An 18227-nucleotide genomic window follows, 5' to 3' on the forward strand; every position below is an offset into this window, starting at 1 on the left:
TAATGTGACGACATAATTCTTCATCACGGCATATAACACCATTAATTTATTACTCATTATCATTAAACTTTTGCACATTCATTCAAAAGTTCTTACGGAAAAGCTTTGCGGGCACAACTGAGCCATATGCATTCGGATCAATATCAACGAATGGAAGACGCTGTGCTCCGTCATCACTCGCAAGCACAGTCGGCGGGAGAGCACTTCCGGAACAGTAACACCCAGCGTTTCGCGGGCGCTTCTGGAAAATTTCCCCCCCAGTGAATGTACGCATAGTGCGACAACCAGCGGACACACGTTCGCAGGAATCGACGCAGTGCCAACGCGCACTTCGACCAGTGCGCGTCTCGTAGTACAAGGCAGCGGCAACGATGCTTCGGTGGCAACCCGATACGAAGGAAGCCGGGAGGGGGGGATCGGTGGACCGACAGTCGTGTTGGTCGGCCAGAGTTACGCTTCCTTCGACGGCCGAGGCACAACCTGGATGCTGTCGTGCACGATGAGGTGAGATCGTCCGATGGTGCAGTAGCACGCAACCAAGGTTTCACTTGACGAACGGACGTGCCTCAATGAACGGTGGGTTCGGTTTCCTCGTTTCAGGGCTAGAAATGATGCGTCGGTGTGGGGGCATTTCATGGCGTTGACTAGGAAATTGAAAATTGAAATAGTGACAAAGAGAAAAGAAGAATAAGGATAAGTTCTGGATGAGCTGTGTGGGTGCTATGATGTTAATATTTTATGGCAATACTTTAAGATGTGCTCTGCCTAGCATTTTGTATTAGTGCTATACATACGTTGTAATGCTGAACTGCAATAGATGTGAAAGACAACCCAGATGTTAATGTGTGCCCGCGAAACTTTCTTACTACTTCCTGTTACTTCATGTCCTGTATCTCCACCCCCTTTCCTTAACCTGTGCCTAACGGCAGGCTCGTCGGATAAATTAAGAAAAAGCTGCCACGGCGCGGATTTCAGGCTTATGGCAAAAAAGTAAAGGAAACAGACACGAATCTGCGAAGTGTTTCGTTGCGCCATTTAAACAGTGGGCAAAAAGTAGTTTCTATATCGGCATTGCATTTTCCTTGTTTGACTTTCGCATTCACATACTGTCTTGATATTTAAAATTTGCTTTTCCTTGCCCATGTCGGAGGTGACCTCGCCCCGCCAATGTGAGTGGGCTAAGAGGACGAATTTTTTGTTTGAGCTTCAAAATTCACGCTTGGTGCTAAAATTTTGTCGTAATCTCCTGTTTTAATTTCCTTGTTCATGCCACTACACCTTGGCCAATCCCCCCATGTGGGTATGTGACATGTTTTAAGATGAAGAAGCGGAAGAAGAAGAACGACAACTTTGGGCACGCAAAGAAGATGAAGACTAACGTTGTCATTCTTCGTTGCAGCTTTTTCGTCTCGCCATCAACGATTTGGGCCCAAAATTGACTCGACTTAGGTCCTTGCATTCTCCGTTCACAGTTAAGCAGGTAAGACGTGTCATTTTTGCTCTTGCGTTCTTAAATACCCAAGTAGTTGTCATTTAACAATTGCGCGCGTCTGTCAGGCAATGAACGAGAGGCGAAGCGAAATTTTAGCGCGTATTCAGCTTTACCATGTGCGTGACTGTAATGCCAATGAGTTCTGTGAACTTCCAAGCAGCCACATAGCCGTGAGTGAACCACCGTAGCTATAGGGGAATGTGGAGGGCATGTTTTTTAGTTTTTAGGCGCAAGGAAATATAACAAGTCCCATCGACGGCTGCATTATGGGATAGCACGATGCCCACTTATGGTATTCCAATCGCAGATTCGGAGTTCTTGCGGACCAACTGTTTTTATTTTTGCTCTTACCGGAACAAGTTTATTCCAAAGGCAGCTCTGGATGGCGGATCGCTTGTTCCAATGGCAGGTTGGGAGCAGTCACCGAGCAAAGATGGCTCCGCGGAGCAGTCCAGACTGCTCCGCCGAAACCGGCGGATTCAGCCGGAAGACCGAGTGGCTTTCCTATGGCACCCGTTCCGTAGCAGACGACGCACGCGGGAGAGCGCAAGGAACGCTGGGTAGTTTGTCCGTCAGCGGCACGGGAGTGTCCCGAGCTTGCTCCACGTGGAGCACAAGTGTTCCAAATGCAGATTTTGGGTGGTGGTGGTGGTGGTGAAAGCATTTATTTGAATATTGCAGAGAGGTTGCGTGGGGAGCAATCCCTAGTGGGCCGCTCCCCTTACAGTACTAGGTGGAGTCCCTTATTCAGGGGCCCCATTGGTCTGGGCCGCCACTCCAGCTCGTTGAATTAGGGCGTGACGGTGATATCGCCTTCGTCTGCAGATTTGGGGTGCGTGCTGGCCGGAGGATTGCGGTACACTATCGCGGATTCAGTGATCCTCTTCGGATCTGCGATTTAAATTCACGATTAGTTAGTCTGAATTCGCCGTCGCGAGCATGGCCGGGTGACTGCTGGCTTTATCGTTGAGCTTAAACGTGCATTGAAGTATATAGCAGGGGCTAGTTCAATGAGATCTCTGTACGCGGAGACGGGGTTTGTTTAGAAGAAATAACATGCCCCTTGGCCGCTGTAGCAGCCTATGCTGAGCGCATTTGATACAGGTGTTTGGCAGTAAAGGCCGCATGAAATATGCAGGTACATGTCTGTCTATTCATAGACGAAATAAGCCCACTTTAGTAATAGTATACTGTGAGCAACTTAATTTTCGCGATGACCTCATTTTCTCCTTCACGAATCGCACATGGTTCCAAAAAATAAAGAAGATTCTGCGAATAATTTCAGGGAAATGTCGATTTATAGCGCAGGAAATTGGTGGATGTGAGATTAACCCGTTGTTCTTATCTTCAGCTATAAGGGATAAAGTGCTACGTTAACTCTATGGTGACAGGTTCTGTTCCCCAATAGAATGCGCCGTCTTTTCAGTAGAAACGACTCTCTTCATTCCTCATGGCGGGGTATTGAAAGGGATGCAATTAAAGGGTAATCTTCCGAACATGTCGAATTTCCCCCGTTTGTTTTCTCTTTGTCTGCATCTTTGCGCCGCGTCCCCTTTCTCCACGTGAAATGTCTAGAACCCAGTGTCGAGCTCAGAGCCGTTGGAAATTTCGACAACTTGGGCAATTCAGGTTCTTTATTCGCCATGTGAACGAGGTGAGTTCGTCCTGGCTGAAGCTTTGGAATTCAAATTGTCCTCTTTAAATGAATAACTACCATCACAAAGCGTTTTTTTTTTACTACTGCTAAGTACTTACTATGCTGGGGTCTGCGAGATTGTGGCACCATCTAGAATGAGCCGCGTATCATTAGCCTCAACTGAAACGTGAACGGGACAATTGAAACGTGAACGAAAGAACACAAAATATTAGATTCTGCAGGAGAAATAAAGGCTGGGTTCATTAAGACTTCCATGCAGGTGTCTTCGCATCATCCAAGTGAAAATATAGTGCACTAGTGCACATTTTCCTTCAGTTAAAACATTCTCGTTTTGCTGCTTCCATTTTCATTTTGTTCTTCGCGTTTCATTTGACGATGGCGGTACCTGCACTGCAGCGTCGGAAAGCTTGCAGACCACAGAAGGCTGGGGGGCACAAGGGGCCTGTCGCGTCTGCTTCGCGAAATATTCTTAAACTGCGAGATTAGCCGACCCGCCGTGGTGGCTCAGTGGTTAGCACGCTCGGCTACTGATCCGGAGTTCCCGGGCTCGAAACCGACCGCGGCGGCTGTGTTTCGATGGAGGCAAAACGCTAAGGCGCTCGTGTGCTGTGCGATGTCAGTGCACGTTAAAGATCCCCAGGTGTCGAAATTATTCCGGAGCCCTCCACTACGGCACCTCATTCTTCCTTTCTTCTTTCACCCCCTCCTTTATCCCTTCCCTTACGGCGCGGTTCAGGTGTCCTACGATATATGAGACAGATACTGCGCAATTTCCTTTCCCCCGAAACCAATTATTAATTATTATTACATTAGCCGAATTCGTGAAATATGGAGCTCGCGAAAATAAAATCGTTAAGAAAATATGTAGATTGTTTATCAGAACGATATTACTTAACGCGCCCAAAAGTAACCAAGTGGCCTTTGTGCTGGAATACAGCCGAAAAAGCTTTCAATAAGCGCAGCTTGCCTGTGAGCAGGCTTCCGACGCTGATAGCTTCGCGTGGAGGCCTTGTGGAGAGTGCATGGAGGTGGTTTGATGGTGGGTGCCGTTTATGATTTCTGGACGGTGGAGTCGGGTGATTGGCTTGGCGGTGGGTGGGCCTCTGGAGGGTGAAGGTGGGCGATAGTTGGGAGGAGGCTGTAGCTTCTCATGAGGTTGGAGGCTTTTCACACTCCGAAGACCGAAGCTGCAGACGGACAGGCAGACAGACGCCGACTTTTTCGCATTGTGATAATAATAATTGGTTTTTGGGGGAAAGGAAATGGCGCAGTATCATTCTCATATATCGTTGGACACCTGAACCGCGCCGTAAGGGAAGGGTAAAGGAGGGAGCGAAAGGAGAAAGGAAGAGAGAGGTGCCGTAGTGGAGGGCTCCGGAATAATTTCGACCACCTGGGGATCTTTAACGTGCACTGACATCGCACAGCACATGGGCGCCTTAGCGTTTTTCCTCCATAAAAACGCAGCCGCCGCGGTCGGGTTTGAACCCGGGAACTCCGGATCAGTAGTCGAGCGCCCTAACCACTGAGCCACCGCGGCGGGGCCGCATTGTGACGCTGTTACTGATTTTGCAATAAAATAAAAAAGAAGCAAGGTGACATGTTTCTCTTCTCCGCTCTTGCTGCTCCATTTCTGACCGTGCCAGCATGCACCGGTCGACGCAGCAGAGCGGCTCGGCCAGCGCCACTGAGTCCTTCTCGAGCACTTCGACGAGCACAAGCGACGAAGACGACGACCTCTCGATGGGCGCTGCCTTCAGGTCCCGGCGGCCGCGTTTCGGGCACGAGCCCGTCGCCAAGATGGCTACCGTGCAGCCGGGATGCCGCGACCTGGTGCGGCCTGGCAGGAACTGCCACACATATTCCAAGGGTGCTGGCTTCTCTCTCAGCAACGATGGCGACTCCTCGGTGGGCTCAGCGTCGAAGTCAAGGCGAGTGGTTGCGCACTTGTGGAAGAACTCAGCCGTATATGTATGAACTGTTAGTTTCGGGATCTAGTAACCGCACCACGCGAATGCTTTTTTTTTCTTAACGTGGTGCTTTCTGTTTGAAGTTCTACGCAGAAATAACTTTTCAGGTGCCTATATTAGTAATCCGCGGTAATATAAATGATTCGAGGCATTCAGCCGTCAGAATTCCGCAGTTGTAGAGTTGTAGAATTAAATGAAGGGCACGTTTTTCCGCGCTTCAGTATGAATCCTATGATACACCAGTGGTACGCGTAAGACCTCGACTTCTTTAGGTCTCAGTCTACTTTATGTCTTCAGCATGCATTTCATAGAAATGAACGCTGCTTGCCGGAATTTGCGGTTACTCAAAGACGTTCATTTCGCCGTACCCGCCACAGCTTGTTGGTTCCGCACAGGATCTTTGCGTGCTTCGTGTACGAAATACATTTCATTGAGCCGTGCTGTGTGAACTGGCTTCATCACACGTGCTCAGAAGTCTAACTTCACATCTAACGTACTTTGTTGTTACTCCTATGCCTATTGTACGCGCGCACCGCGAGACTGCGTGAAACTGTCTTGCGGAAAAAGGTAAGGAGGTGGGGCACTGAGGCGCCTACCACTTCTAGTTCGCGAAATTTAGTTGCCGCGAAGTATTGGTGAACTGCGACATTGACCGCATTCTACAAATATTTAACTCGCGAGGAACAAGTAAGTTACAGTACTATATCTGTTTGTTCTTGACTTTCTAAGCAGGACAACACGCATTTGTTACCACAAGTCGTGACGGTAACGATATTTGGTGAAAACTGTTTCGGTCGGAGAGGACACAGTCGTTTCACTGTGAACAGGTCCTGGAGGCACGTCTCGCGGAACGTGGACGTGGCCACCCTGTCGCGGCTGCTGGACAGCTCCGAGACGGAGGTGCTGTTCGCTCTCGTCCTCATGGGGCACAACCTCGACGCGCTGCTGGAGAACGCCGCGCTCGACTGCGCTGCGCTCGACGTGGTGCTCGCCCTGCTCGTCAAGGCGTGCATGTGCCGCCGGGCCGAACACCTCAGGCTCCTGCTGGGAGCGGTGGCGGCCAACGACAGGTTCCTGCGCAACGTCGAGCAGCAGCTCGTATGCAGGTATACACCGCATGCCTCTATGCTTCCTTGTCACGCTGCTGCCATCTTTTGGCGACCGCGCCACCGACGAAAGTGTCACATCACCGCTAAGCCTGCGGCGCGATGAAAGCGAACACGCATTGCTTGCGTATTCCTCACCAAACACAATGCGCAGCCAGACAGTACAAAAAGAATTCGTAGAATACGTACGTGCGCACGCTTCGCCGCATACAGTATTTGAAGACGAATTACCGTCTAGCCCAGCGCTCCGTGCGTCTGTTTGCCGATTGCGCCTATAGCAAACCTTACCATAGAGAAGCAGGGACTTAGCCACGTGTATTTTTGCCTAGTGTACGGTATTCTAAGGGACTTTCGGACTTTTAAGTATAGAGTGCGACGCGAGGAGAGAATTTCGCTGCTCTGTGGCGCCGACAGTGTCCCGGCACAAGGGTGGAACCGCTACATCTGCAAAGCACGCATATCTACCGCTACTCCGTGCTTTGTGTGTTTCTTTCCTCTCTCTGCTGTTCATCTCTTGAATGTACTGCCGGTTTCCTTAGTGCAACAACGGCCAACCCGATGCCCAAGTTTATGTGTGTTGTAAGCAGAGGCATGCAGTCAGCGCATAATCTGCAAGAGTGAGCGCTGACCATTCGCATTTGAGTTGTAAAAAACGCGGCGTATGCATATAACATTAACGAGAAAGTGGGCACTTTTATCCAGCAAAATTATCGAAAACGACGATAACTACAAGCGCCGCACCTGCCACCTAACTCCAGCATGTGACAATCGCTTTAGGTGCGACTATGCGGATGACATGTTGCACATAGACCGAACAAGCAAATTCATGCTGTTGAGCCCTGATTAGAACTAAGAGGCGAAAACCTGCAGACCAACCTTCTTTTCATAGACTGGCTTCAAATCATCCACTTATTTTCAAAAGAAAAGCAAACAAACCTGGAATTTATTTATGTGTACACATCTACTGTAGTCCCATCTGTAGCTATGGCAAAGTGGGAGGCACAAAGTAAGGGCAACAGATATGAACTATGAAATACTAGACAGAGAAAAGAAACCACGCCTTAAGCATGACAGAAATTGAGTGATTAGTTAGTGAAAAAGTGAGATAAATGTTTTGGTGATTACCAGCCGCTAATTTCCTGAACAGAATGAACAGTGTGAGACAGGCAGCATAGCCTAGCTTGTTTGGAGGAATTCGTATTCTATACACTCACTATATTTGAATGCATTAGCGCAAGCTGTCTAAAGGTCAAGATTATGGCCAGGCTACATATTGTTGTCGTTGGCCAGGCTGCTGTGAGGTAAATGCAATTTTAAAGTCAATAGTGTGAATAAATGGCACAATGGAGAAATTACAGATTACAAATTCCGGCGACTGAACAGTGTGACTAAATGCACTTATTCTCGCTTGCATTCTTTTTACGTTGTGTGCCACGCATGCCCTACAGGTTGCGCATGCAGCGCATACATACCCATATACAGAAAGCGTTTGGCAGTGGTCGTTCCTGGGACTCTGTGTTAATTTTGCCAATTATTTCAGTGTGTTCCTTTTACCTTTTATTCCCTTTCCCTTTGCATTCCTTATCAAAACCTATAAACTACAGCTATGTCCTGTTCTTCGTTGGCAGGCGTCGGCTGCCCGTCTTCTGGGACCAGTTTATCGTGCCCCTAGTAACAGTCTTGGAGAAGGCTGTGCAACTGCTTCCACGTGAGGTCAAGACGGGTCTGTGCGGTGTGGCTGCAGCGCTGCTCGACCTGGTCAACACCAGCCTGCAGGACACGCAGCCCGTCGACGCTAAGATCGTGGAGGCAGTCGAAAGCATCGGCACCCACTTAGCCGAGGCCAACAAGCTCGGCTTTCGTCGACCCATCGGCAGAGGTCCAGACGCCTCGTTTCCCGGAGACGGAGACGGCGAAGAAAAGACTTCAACACTGCCTGCCGACTTCATTCAGAGTGCGAACCTCACCGAAACAGCGGAAGTGGGCTCTGCTCGTCCCGGTACCACAGCCGACTACCTCAGCCTCCAGTACCGTAGCCTCAGGGAACTCTTCTTGGCACCGCTGAGGCGAGTTCTGACCACGCTGCAATCGTACCCGGCGCCTGCTGACGCCGGCGGCTTTGTTATGTACACAAGGGTCAAAATAGGTCCTCCCATCTGCACATTAAACGGGGTCGGCTACAAGGTAAACTTTTCTGTCGTCGACAGCAGGGGTTGCGAGTCGCGGTTGCTGCCAGGATGCATGGTGTGTGTGAGCAACGATGGCTTTCAAACTATATTTCTCGGCACTGTGATCTGGCGAAGTTTCAAGGACAGGCAAAGGGGACACATGGTTGCTTCTTTCTTCGAGCACAGGCGGCTGGAAGCCCTGGCGCCAGTGCGCGGATTTGTCATGATAGAGTGCCCCGAGTTTTACGAAGACTACGCGTCCGTTTTTGCTGCGATGAAACAGTTTGAAACTGAACAGCTACAGATGCCTTTCAGGAGGTACATTATTGAACGACGCAGTGATGTCACGCCACCTGGCTACATGAACAACAACACGGTTTTTGACGTGAAGGCACTGTTTCAGAAGAGTGTGTTCGTACGTCCGCACAAGGACCGAGACTGGCCTGGTAGCGAAGAGAGCGTGCTGGACCGCTACCAGTATGACGCCGTTCAGACAGCGGTGTCAAGAGCTGTCACACTTGTGGAGGGAATGCCGGGAACAGGAAAAACGTTTATGACCACTCGGCTCATATCTGTCATGCTAGACAACAGGGACGTTTCCTACGGAGGACCTGTTCTAGTCGTTTCAAAGGACAAGGAATCTCTGAGCTCGCTAATGGCACATTTTGAAGGAGCACTCGACGACGTTGAAGTAGTGACAGCAGAGAGTGACCTGTTTCAGATTACTAGGCAGTTGCTGCCATCTGGGCCGAAGTCTAAGGTAGTGGAATCAACAGCCTTACGCCTGTTGAGGCGGCATGTAGATGAACTTGAATACCTTAAAGCACGAGCGAGGACCGAACAAGATATCCTGAGATGCACCCCATCCAGATTGCTGGGAGAGAGCGAGCTCAAGTCTGTGATGAGTGACAAGCACTACAAGAGCTTGTTTTTTACAATGGCCACCGGGGCTGAAGACAAGCTTAGGGACTGGCTGCTGGCGGACAATGAAGACGTTGCCTCCAGATTTTCTGCAGAGCACCACAGCTCTTTGTCCGACGAGGAGGTGTGCTACATTAGCGATGTATGGGAGCTGGACATGGAGAGTAGATACAGACTGTACGATTACTGGAGGGATACCTATTACGACCGAAAATCACGGGAGTGGGCTGACCTTGTCGAGAGGTTTAAGACTCTACTTTCACTGAAGAAGGAGGTGGAAGAAAAACTGCAGTTCGATGCACTGAGCACACCGAAGATTGTGGGTGCAACTATTTCTTCATTGCAAAAAGTGTGGAGTTCTCTGAAAGATATCAGGCCACAGATGATTATAGTCAAAGAAGCGAGGTCTGTCCCAGAGCCATTTATGTTTCCAATCATTGCACTCAATCCTCACCACATTGTGCTCATCAGTGACACACAAAACATCTTCGATGTGCTGGAAAATTCAGGTTGTTCCCAAGGCTCATTATTCGACCGTCTTGTTAAACAGGGTGTGGCTTGCTGCCAGCTTCTGGGCCAGTACCAACTTAGCCCACAGACAGTGAGAATTCTTGAAGCGTTTAAGACTAAGACACTTCTTGAAAGGTACGAGCTCCACAGCGAAAATTCTGACGTTCGAGGAGTTTCGACGGGCGTAAGGTTCGTGAATCATTCTCATTGCTATGAAAGGGACATCATCATCGCATGCGCAGTAGAAGCAGAGTTCGTGGCATCGCTGGCAAGATATCTGCTCCTGCAGGGGTACCGCGCATATCAGATCACTGTGTACGCCCCAACCACAGATCAAGTCGAGCTCATTAAGTCAAACCTGTGTGGACTGGATGAGGAGCCCCTGGTCACCACGGTCGATAAAGCCAAAGGCTGCAAGAACGAGATCGTCCTCATGTCGTTCTCATGTCCCAACACAACGTACGACATCGAGCTTTCCAGCGGCGACCACTACCAGGCCATCGCTTCATCCACGCGGGGCTTGTACTGCGTCGGCAACATGACATACCTGGAGGAACACAGCAGAACGTGGAAGCAGGTCGCACCTGTCCTGCACTCGGAAGGTCTGGTCGGACCATTGGAGCTAACGTGCCAGTTACACCCAGAGAAGAAGACTGCTGTCTCGAAGGCAAAGGAGTTTTCTGGGGTGCTCGACGGCGGCTGCCCTACTCCGTGCGACGCCGTTCTGCCCTGCGGACACCCGTGTCCCAGAACCTGCCACCTGACGGACAGAGACCACCAGGAGATAGCGTGCACTAAGCCGTGCAAGAAGTTGCTCCCGTGCGATCACCCTTGCAAGGCTACCTGCGGCGAGCCCTGTCCTGCGGAGTGTGGTGTCATGGTGAACGTCTTGAGCCCTTGCGACCACGTCGTCAGGGTTCCCTGTTCTGCCGTGCTCAGCGCGCATGAAGTGCGTTCCCGGTGCACCGAGGTGTGCGGCAAGAAGATCTGCCGGGGCGTCCGCTGTGAGAGAACGTGTCGCGACTGCTTTCTGGAGGGCACTCACCTGAGTGACGATGTCTACTTCGAAGAAGAGCCTTCCACTTGTTCGAGATGCCGAGTCATGTAATGCTGTTTTGGCATTTCCTTCTTCTCATATGTGGCGTTGTACATATAGCTTTGTGGCTCCACGCGATAAGTTTGTTTTGTTTCTGTTTTGTGAATGAGACGAGTCAAAATGCAAACAAATGCACGTAGAAATAAAATAACATAAAATCTGTATTCTGCAGCGTGCCCGAGTACGTATTTAGATTCCGTCTTAAATAAATCAAGCTTCGATGAGAAACTACTTTTGGTTCAGTATACGTCAATGAAAGCTTCAAGCATTTTTTACCTCTCAATTGGTGCACTATGCCGGAGTCATATTTGTTCGGTAATTATGTTAAATTTTTATGTTAAATTTGTTCAATTAATCTCTTAAGTAGGCGCTGTATTGGAGGCCGCTGAAAGTTGCATGCATCGGGCAAGACATGTAAATGCACGAATTAGGTAACATTACAGGACAAACAATTTCCTTATAGCAGTCGAGAAAAGTTCTATCCTCACCGTGGCTGCCGCATTTCGATGGAGGTGAAATGCTAGAGGCACGTGTACTGCACTACGTCAATGCGCGTTAAAGAGCCCCATGTGCGCAGCTATACGGGGCTCTCCACTGCGGCATTCCTCATAGCATCAGTCGCTTTGGGACGTTATATTCCATAAAAGCATATATAGAGCTTTGTGTTTCAGGCCATCCACATCGCAACAATGGCCCCCTTTCCGCTTGGTGTTAAGGGGTAGCTACACCTCTGTAGGTTCCTAAATATGTACACCAGAGTGAGGAACCGATTTGATGCGCAGTGGCTGGTTAAAACTGGAACTTGATACTTCTGACAAAGAATTTAAGATCTGGGCTAGCTTGCACGAAGAAATTAGGCCATATAGTTCCCAGTGTAGTTTATTTGCAGTCCACTGTATTCATTGGTATTCGCTGCAAAGAGCGCAGCCTCCTCCGGAGACTCAGGGTAGGCAGCGCCAACACCGGCTCCCGCCTCTTTCGCCTTGGCCTCTCCGCCTCCCCTGGGTGCACCCTCTGCAATGACCCAGAGGAGACAGCCCAGCATCTCCTATGTGAGTGCCCTGCCTTTGTGCCCGCAAGGACAATCATGGAGGCGGGCTACCACTCCTTGGGCCACCCCTCCTGTTCAGTGGACCACCTTCTCTTCCACGCGGCCACCATCCTGCCAAGGCCTTCCGGCCCCTACTCTCCTTCCTGGAGGCCACCGGCCTCTCTGGCCGCCTCTAGGCCTGAGGGGTCAGCACATGTCACCTGACATGATCATTGCGGCTGCGCGCCTACCCTTTCCTTTCAATCTCTTTTTCCTCCCCTCCTCCTTCTACGACACGCCGGCAGTGGGCGTGGAGGCTAGCCCTCCAGTAGACAAGCCCGTGTCTTCCCACTTTCCATTCTTCCTACATCCACAGAAGAAGAAGATACTAGACTCTTTTAGCCACACCGTACGGTAAACACCGTAACTGCTACCGTACAATCGTACGGCAAATGTGACTTGGCAAACTTGGCTTACCTGGCAACGCTAGCATCGGCAACGCGTTACCGTATTTGCCGTATGGCTGTCCGGCTGCTCCAAAACTTTCTATTAATAGCCACACACGAACCTTGGGAAGCGTCCCTCATCAGCCCCCTTTCTTACCGTAGTATTTCTACACAACCGACAGCGCGCCCAGCTTCCTTTGAACCTTTTTTTTATGACCCGCGCGACCATGCAGCGCCCGCTACGTGCCGAAGAGGGGATGGTGCCAGCACGTGCTACGCAGAACGCTGGGAATTTCACCTCAGACGGAAGTCGCCGTCACCGCCTGCGCCGACCACCACGTCGAAGAACAAATTAGAGCTGGTTACTTGCCGCGCAGATATGGATGGCGGCACAGGACCTGTGTTCTTAAAGCCCCTCAATGAACTAACTGTGCTCTATGGTTCGCGCACATTACGTAATGACGGCAACTCACGTGGCGCTGTCGCATACCACCACCACCCCCATCGTCATCGTCATTGTCATCATCCTGACTACACCCACTGCAGGGCAAAGACCTCTCACATGTCTCTCCAATTAACCCTGTCCTTTGCCAGCTGCGTGCACCCTATGCCTGCGAAATTCTTAATCTCATCCGCCCAGCTAACCTTCTGCCGCCCCTGCTACGCTTGCCTTCTTTTGGAATCCGTTCCGTTACCCTTAACGTTGTGGGAGATTATAATATCGTTTTCGACCGGGCCTGCAAGCGTGCGGGTCGCAGGTCTTCAGTGAGCACGCGGGCGCGGGGCTGAACGGGTGTTGTGCGATCAGCTTGTTGCTTGCGGCCGAGTCGGACGGTTCCAGCGTTCATATTTGCGCGCCTGGCAGTGCCTCCCATCTAACGGCATACGGCGGCACAATGGCGTGTTTGTAGCAAAACACGCAGATATCTTGCGGTAGTAATTACGTGGATTGCGGCTCACTCGAGACATCCGTTGTATCAACGGTTTTTAGGTGTGGGATCTTTCGTCGAAGGCAAAATCGCGGTCGGCTGTGATGGCCATGGATCTTGGTGCGGCCGACCCTGACGGCCGCGAACCATTTCGCGATAAACTTTGCAACATCGCAAGAGAGCCTGAACATCTGGTGCAATGTCGTAGGAAGCGATACGCATGCGGGCCATTTCTATTTCAGAAAATGAAAAAACGCGTCACATCGCGATCTGGTACACACTTTCTAGTTCGATCGCTACCAGTCCCCGCGCACATGTATACACAACCTTTATTTCAACGGTCTACGATTTCTACCCCAGAATAACGGAAGGGTGCCTTCACTGAATGTTACGCTGTCCCCAAACGTGCAATAACGATTTCAGAACGACGACGCGATTCTTTTTGCGAATTCTCGTGGCCAAGCACATTGACCTGAATAAACCAGATTAATGCCAGCGCCATCAGCAATTACAACCGGGATAATCACATTTTCCAAATAGCTTATATTACGTCCTTTTATTACTCAGTTATTCTAAATAACACAGTGCAGTGGTTTTACATTGATGACAGAGAGGGAAAAAAAATGCATCTGCTGCCTTTCCCACGACATGCTCAGCAGTTGTCACTGTAATATGAACAGGCGTCTTCCGTAACTGCCTACCGACCGTTACTCTCAAAGGCATATGCTTATCAATTCGATGATGTAATCTATGTTTGTGTGTTTGAATTATGCATCTATTAAAAATTCACACTTTTGCACATTGTCAAATGCTAATGCAAATACACATGGGAAAGTTATGACGTTTTCAACCATTTGGAAAATGCAAAAATCAGTTGTAACTGCAGCAATTGAGCAATTGGGAGAACAGTGACAGCGCAAAAATACTGATTTATTTTTGTCTTGTTTTTATGGCCGTTAGAAAAGCCAAAGTATAAATAGTACTGTGTAGCTGCGGAGGGGCCGAGATGTGCGTCACTGGGCTAAAGTGCATGGCTTTGTTCTGCACAATGACAGCAGGCCGTCAGTGTTCTTCTAGCAGGCCTTTCTAAGCTCACATTGCCATTGCCCAAGCCAGAATGCAGCATACAAATAGTTCAAATATTTGCAGTTTTTGCATGAGATGAAGAAATTTGAAGATTCGCCTTTTGTACTCTGACACCGGAGCTTCAAAAATAGCCTTGAGAGAATAAAACAAGAGGCTGGAGGTCTGAACTCATCCCAGGATTTTAGCGAAGTCCGACAGATTGCCGACACATCAGTTCTTGAAGGCCCACCATCGCTGTCACTCAGGAGGTAAATAATCATGTTCGTAGCAGCCAGCCACAGCCAAATGGAGGTAGCAGATAAGCATGCACAAGTGCATGGATGACATATCCTTCTAAAGGCTTAGAGAATGCCTCGTCAACGAAACTGGTGCAGCTGACGCAGAGAGCGCCACTGAACAACTGAAATTGAAAAACTACTACTAGTAGTAGTAGTAGTGGTTTATTAAAATAATAAAAAGGAAGGATAACATTTTTGCTAGCCCCGGCATTTGCCATCGATACTGAAGCACCTGAGCTGGGGCTGCGGAAATAAAGGATTGCAGGCAGAATGGAGAAATGAAATCAAAGAGGTGAGGGGACTGGAAGAGAGCATAGGGGGAGAGGTAATATACACAAACTACACAATAAGAAATGTGTACAGGTTGCGCGTGTGATTTCATGATGAAGCAAGTGAAAAACTGGAAAATTGTTTTTGGGGAAAGGAAATAGCGCAGGATCTGTCTCACATCTCGGCTGACACCTGAACCCACTGTAAGGAAAAGGTATAAAGGAGGGACTGAGAGAAGAAAGGAAGGAGGAGGTGCCGCAGTGGAGGGCTCCGGAATAATTTCGACCACGTGGGAATCTTTAACGTGCACTGACATCGCATAGCATACGAGCGCCTTTCGGTTTCGCCCACATCAAAACGCGGGCGCCGCGGTCGGGTTCGAACCCGGGTACTCCGAATCGGTAGCCGAGTGCCCTAACCACTGAGCCATCGCGGCGGGTACAGCTGACGATGCGAAAGCTGGAATGAAGACAACATATTGCTTTCATGAATAATATTTTTTTCCTTGACATTAGCAAATTGTGCCCGTATAACTCGTGCCTGCGTGCAGCAAATATTTGTATTTCGAGGCAACAGCAAGAAGAAACAACAGGTTTGTTTTCCTTCTCATGAAGGGATAGTTTATATCGCTCTCGGAGGCAATTTTTCAAAACAGGGCGTATGTGGCGCTCAAAGGGAATGCAGCTGAGCGTGGAAAATGTTCCCGTAGTAAGTGCAGTTGATGCAAGGATGGGAGCTGAACGTGCTGAACGCCTCCATGAAGCTGCCGATGTCGCTTGGCCGCACCTGCAGGAAAGAAGGAACGCGCCATGTTCACACAGTTTGTCGAGCTCCGCAGAAGCCACTACAGGACCAGAGTCGGCCAGATCATGTTTTGGCAAGCCGACGTCCCCGCCTTTCCCCTGAAAAAACTATACTGTCATTCAGAGTATTTCGAGCAATAGAGCCCGAAAGAACGCCTCAATCGAAACGCGGCCACTGCGGTCGGGTTCGAACCCGGGTACTCCGGCTCAGTAGACGAGCGCCCTAACCACACCACCGCAGCGGGGGCACGGCACGCACGTTTGTTTTTATTATGTTGGAGCCCGGTTACGCTGACGGCGAGGGACGCCGCTCAACCCATGAACGGCCGCTTAAGCGCTCCGCTCCAATAATAATAATTGTTTTTTTGGGAAAGGAAATGGCGCAGTATCTGTCTCATATATCGTGGGACACCTGAACCGCGCCGTAAGGGAAGGGTTAAAGGAGGGAGTGAAAGGAGAAAGGAAGAAAGAGGTGCCGTAGTGGAGGGCTCCGGAATAATTTCGACCGCGTGGGGATTTTAAACGTGCACTGACAGCGCACAGCACACGGGCGCCTTAGCGTTTTTCCTCCATAAAAACGCAGCCGCCGCGGTCGGGTTCGAACCCGGGAACTCCGGACCAGTCTCCAACATACTCTGCTGTGCGCAAAAAATCCACCCTCGCGTTATCTCGAAGCGATAATATCGAGCCGTATTTGGCTTGCTGTTGTGGCGTGAAGCTTGGAGGCGCATGGACGTCGTGAACTTGACAGGTTTCGCTGATCGTGCGGCACTAGAATGTTCGCAGAAGGACAGCTAGAATCCCGCCAGTCGCAACGACCCCTGTCACGACACCCCTTCACCAAATGGTGCGGCGTGGGAGGCTCGTTTTCCGGAGTAAACGAACAGCTACCCGTTGTGACCTCTATGCCTATAAAGGCCAGTATGATTTTCAGAACGTCCACCGCCTTGTCTGCGCAGTCCTTTGAATACTATTCTCTTTTATGTTCAAGTGCGTCGTACACTTGACCACCAAGACACATCTGTTCTTTGAAAAATGTCAAGGAGGCTGGCTATAGCCTTGGCGCGAACGCGAGAAAGAAGAGTGGGGTGGCCCTCTCGCGCATGTCCCTGCACCGCAGATACGTCCCGGCGGCGGTGCGGGCAGAAGCAAGCGATGACTCGGTACTCACGGGTGTCTTGAGTGTGCAGTTGAAGTACTGGCAACCGCCCCATGAGGCGTGCGACTCCGTTGGAAGTGCGGCTAAGACCGAGACGGCAGCCAGCAGTGCGCAAGCCATGGTAGCCTTCATTCTTCAGACCGCGGAGCCCGACTGCAGAAGGCAATAAGACGCGCGTCACTTCATCGCACGTTGGGTCGAGCCACGTTGCCTGCACGCGTTCACAATCAAGTTGCTCCGGCGAGTTTTCGTTCGTGGTACGCGGTGACTGCAGGTGTAAAAACAAATAATCATTGCTGCGAGAGCTTTTGAAATAAGTCAAGGCACCAAGCTTTTGTTAGGCTTAGCTCGGGATACAGAATAATTTCGAATGCCTTTCGGCTCCGCGCGAAAATCCGCCGACCAGATGAATGCATGTGAGTTGCCCGAAGAGAAGGCGGTCAGCGAGCTTCATCCATGGATACGTGCCACTAATAAAGTAAATGGGCTCTGAGCTCGGGCGTCGCTAGCTCGAAGCCGCCACACAGCATGCGGTTCCACAGCTCAGCGAAAGGGGAGACTCTCTACTATGCGTCCAAAACCCCTAAAGCGATATCTGCACTCCAGACTGAAACGGTATCGTGAAAAGAGGCGCCTACCTGTGCCAGGGATGTCACCTCAGGCTTCCTGCTTCGAATCACCGTGCGGCCGGCGAGACGTAGGCTGCGTGCACTGGTGGCTCGTGCGCAGCAGCTGCTCGTCCTTGCCGTCTTCTTCCTCGCGCCAGCTTTTGATGATGATAATGATGGTGATGTAGCTTTTTCCAGAGATACCTGGCGCTGAGGAATGCGACGTTTTTCTTAGTTGCTGTCAACTTTGCCGCAGTGAAATACAGCCAACCAGAATCCTCCACAGAAAAAAAAGAATACTTTTTCTAAGGAAAGGATGATGATGATGTGAAAACGCTTTATTGGCCACTAAACCACATGGTGGAGTCTCTAGTTCGGGATTGCATTGGCTGAGGCTGTTCTAGCGGCCTTGGAGACTAACCATAGTTGGCAGTCTAGCAGGGTGGCCTCCCAGTGCGTGGGCTGGGGTTTTGTGTCGAAGACGTAGCCCTCCATGTGAGACAGATACTGCGCCATTTAATTTCCCCCAAAACTAATTTTCAAATTCTTGTGACCCGTGTGCTTTGCGATGTCAGTGAACGTTAAAGTCGAAATCTCCGGGGCCCTTCACTACGGCGTCCTTCATAAAAATTGAAAAATTGCTTCTGGACTTGCGTAGACCGAATTCCCAAGTCGGGAAACTAGACTAGACACATATA

The 18227-nt window shown here is 50.1% G+C and overlaps 1 protein-coding gene and 1 long non-coding RNA gene across 2 annotated transcripts; one reads left to right on the top strand and one right to left on the bottom strand.

Annotated features, from left to right (window-relative positions):
- Window positions 1-446: 446 nt before the first annotated feature.
- Window positions 447-11084, top strand: LOC144136617 (NFX1-type zinc finger-containing protein 1-like). Its single transcript, XM_077669109.1, has 5 exons — window positions 447-576; window positions 1400-1480; window positions 4796-5080; window positions 5947-6225; window positions 7854-11084. Exons 3-5 carry the CDS (start codon window positions 4797-4799, stop codon window positions 10930-10932), a joined length of 3642 nt encoding a protein of 1213 aa, XP_077525235.1. The 5' UTR covers window positions 447-576; window positions 1400-1480; window position 4796; the 3' UTR covers window positions 10933-11084.
- A 4468-nt stretch (window positions 11085-15552) lies between these two features.
- On the bottom strand, window positions 15553-17734 carry LOC144136621 (uncharacterized). Its single transcript, XR_013315644.1, has 3 exons — window positions 17560-17734; window positions 16934-17074; window positions 15553-15745 (listed from the first exon to the last, which is right to left on the bottom strand). It is a non-coding gene; the product is annotated as an uncharacterized LOC144136621 (long non-coding RNA).
- Between the last annotated feature and the right edge of the window lie 493 nt (window positions 17735-18227).

The sequence above is a fragment of the Amblyomma americanum genome, chromosome 6 (assembly GCF_052857255.1).
Source record: "Amblyomma americanum isolate KBUSLIRL-KWMA chromosome 6, ASM5285725v1, whole genome shotgun sequence".
NCBI lineage: Eukaryota > Metazoa > Arthropoda > Arachnida > Ixodida > Ixodidae > Amblyomma > Amblyomma americanum.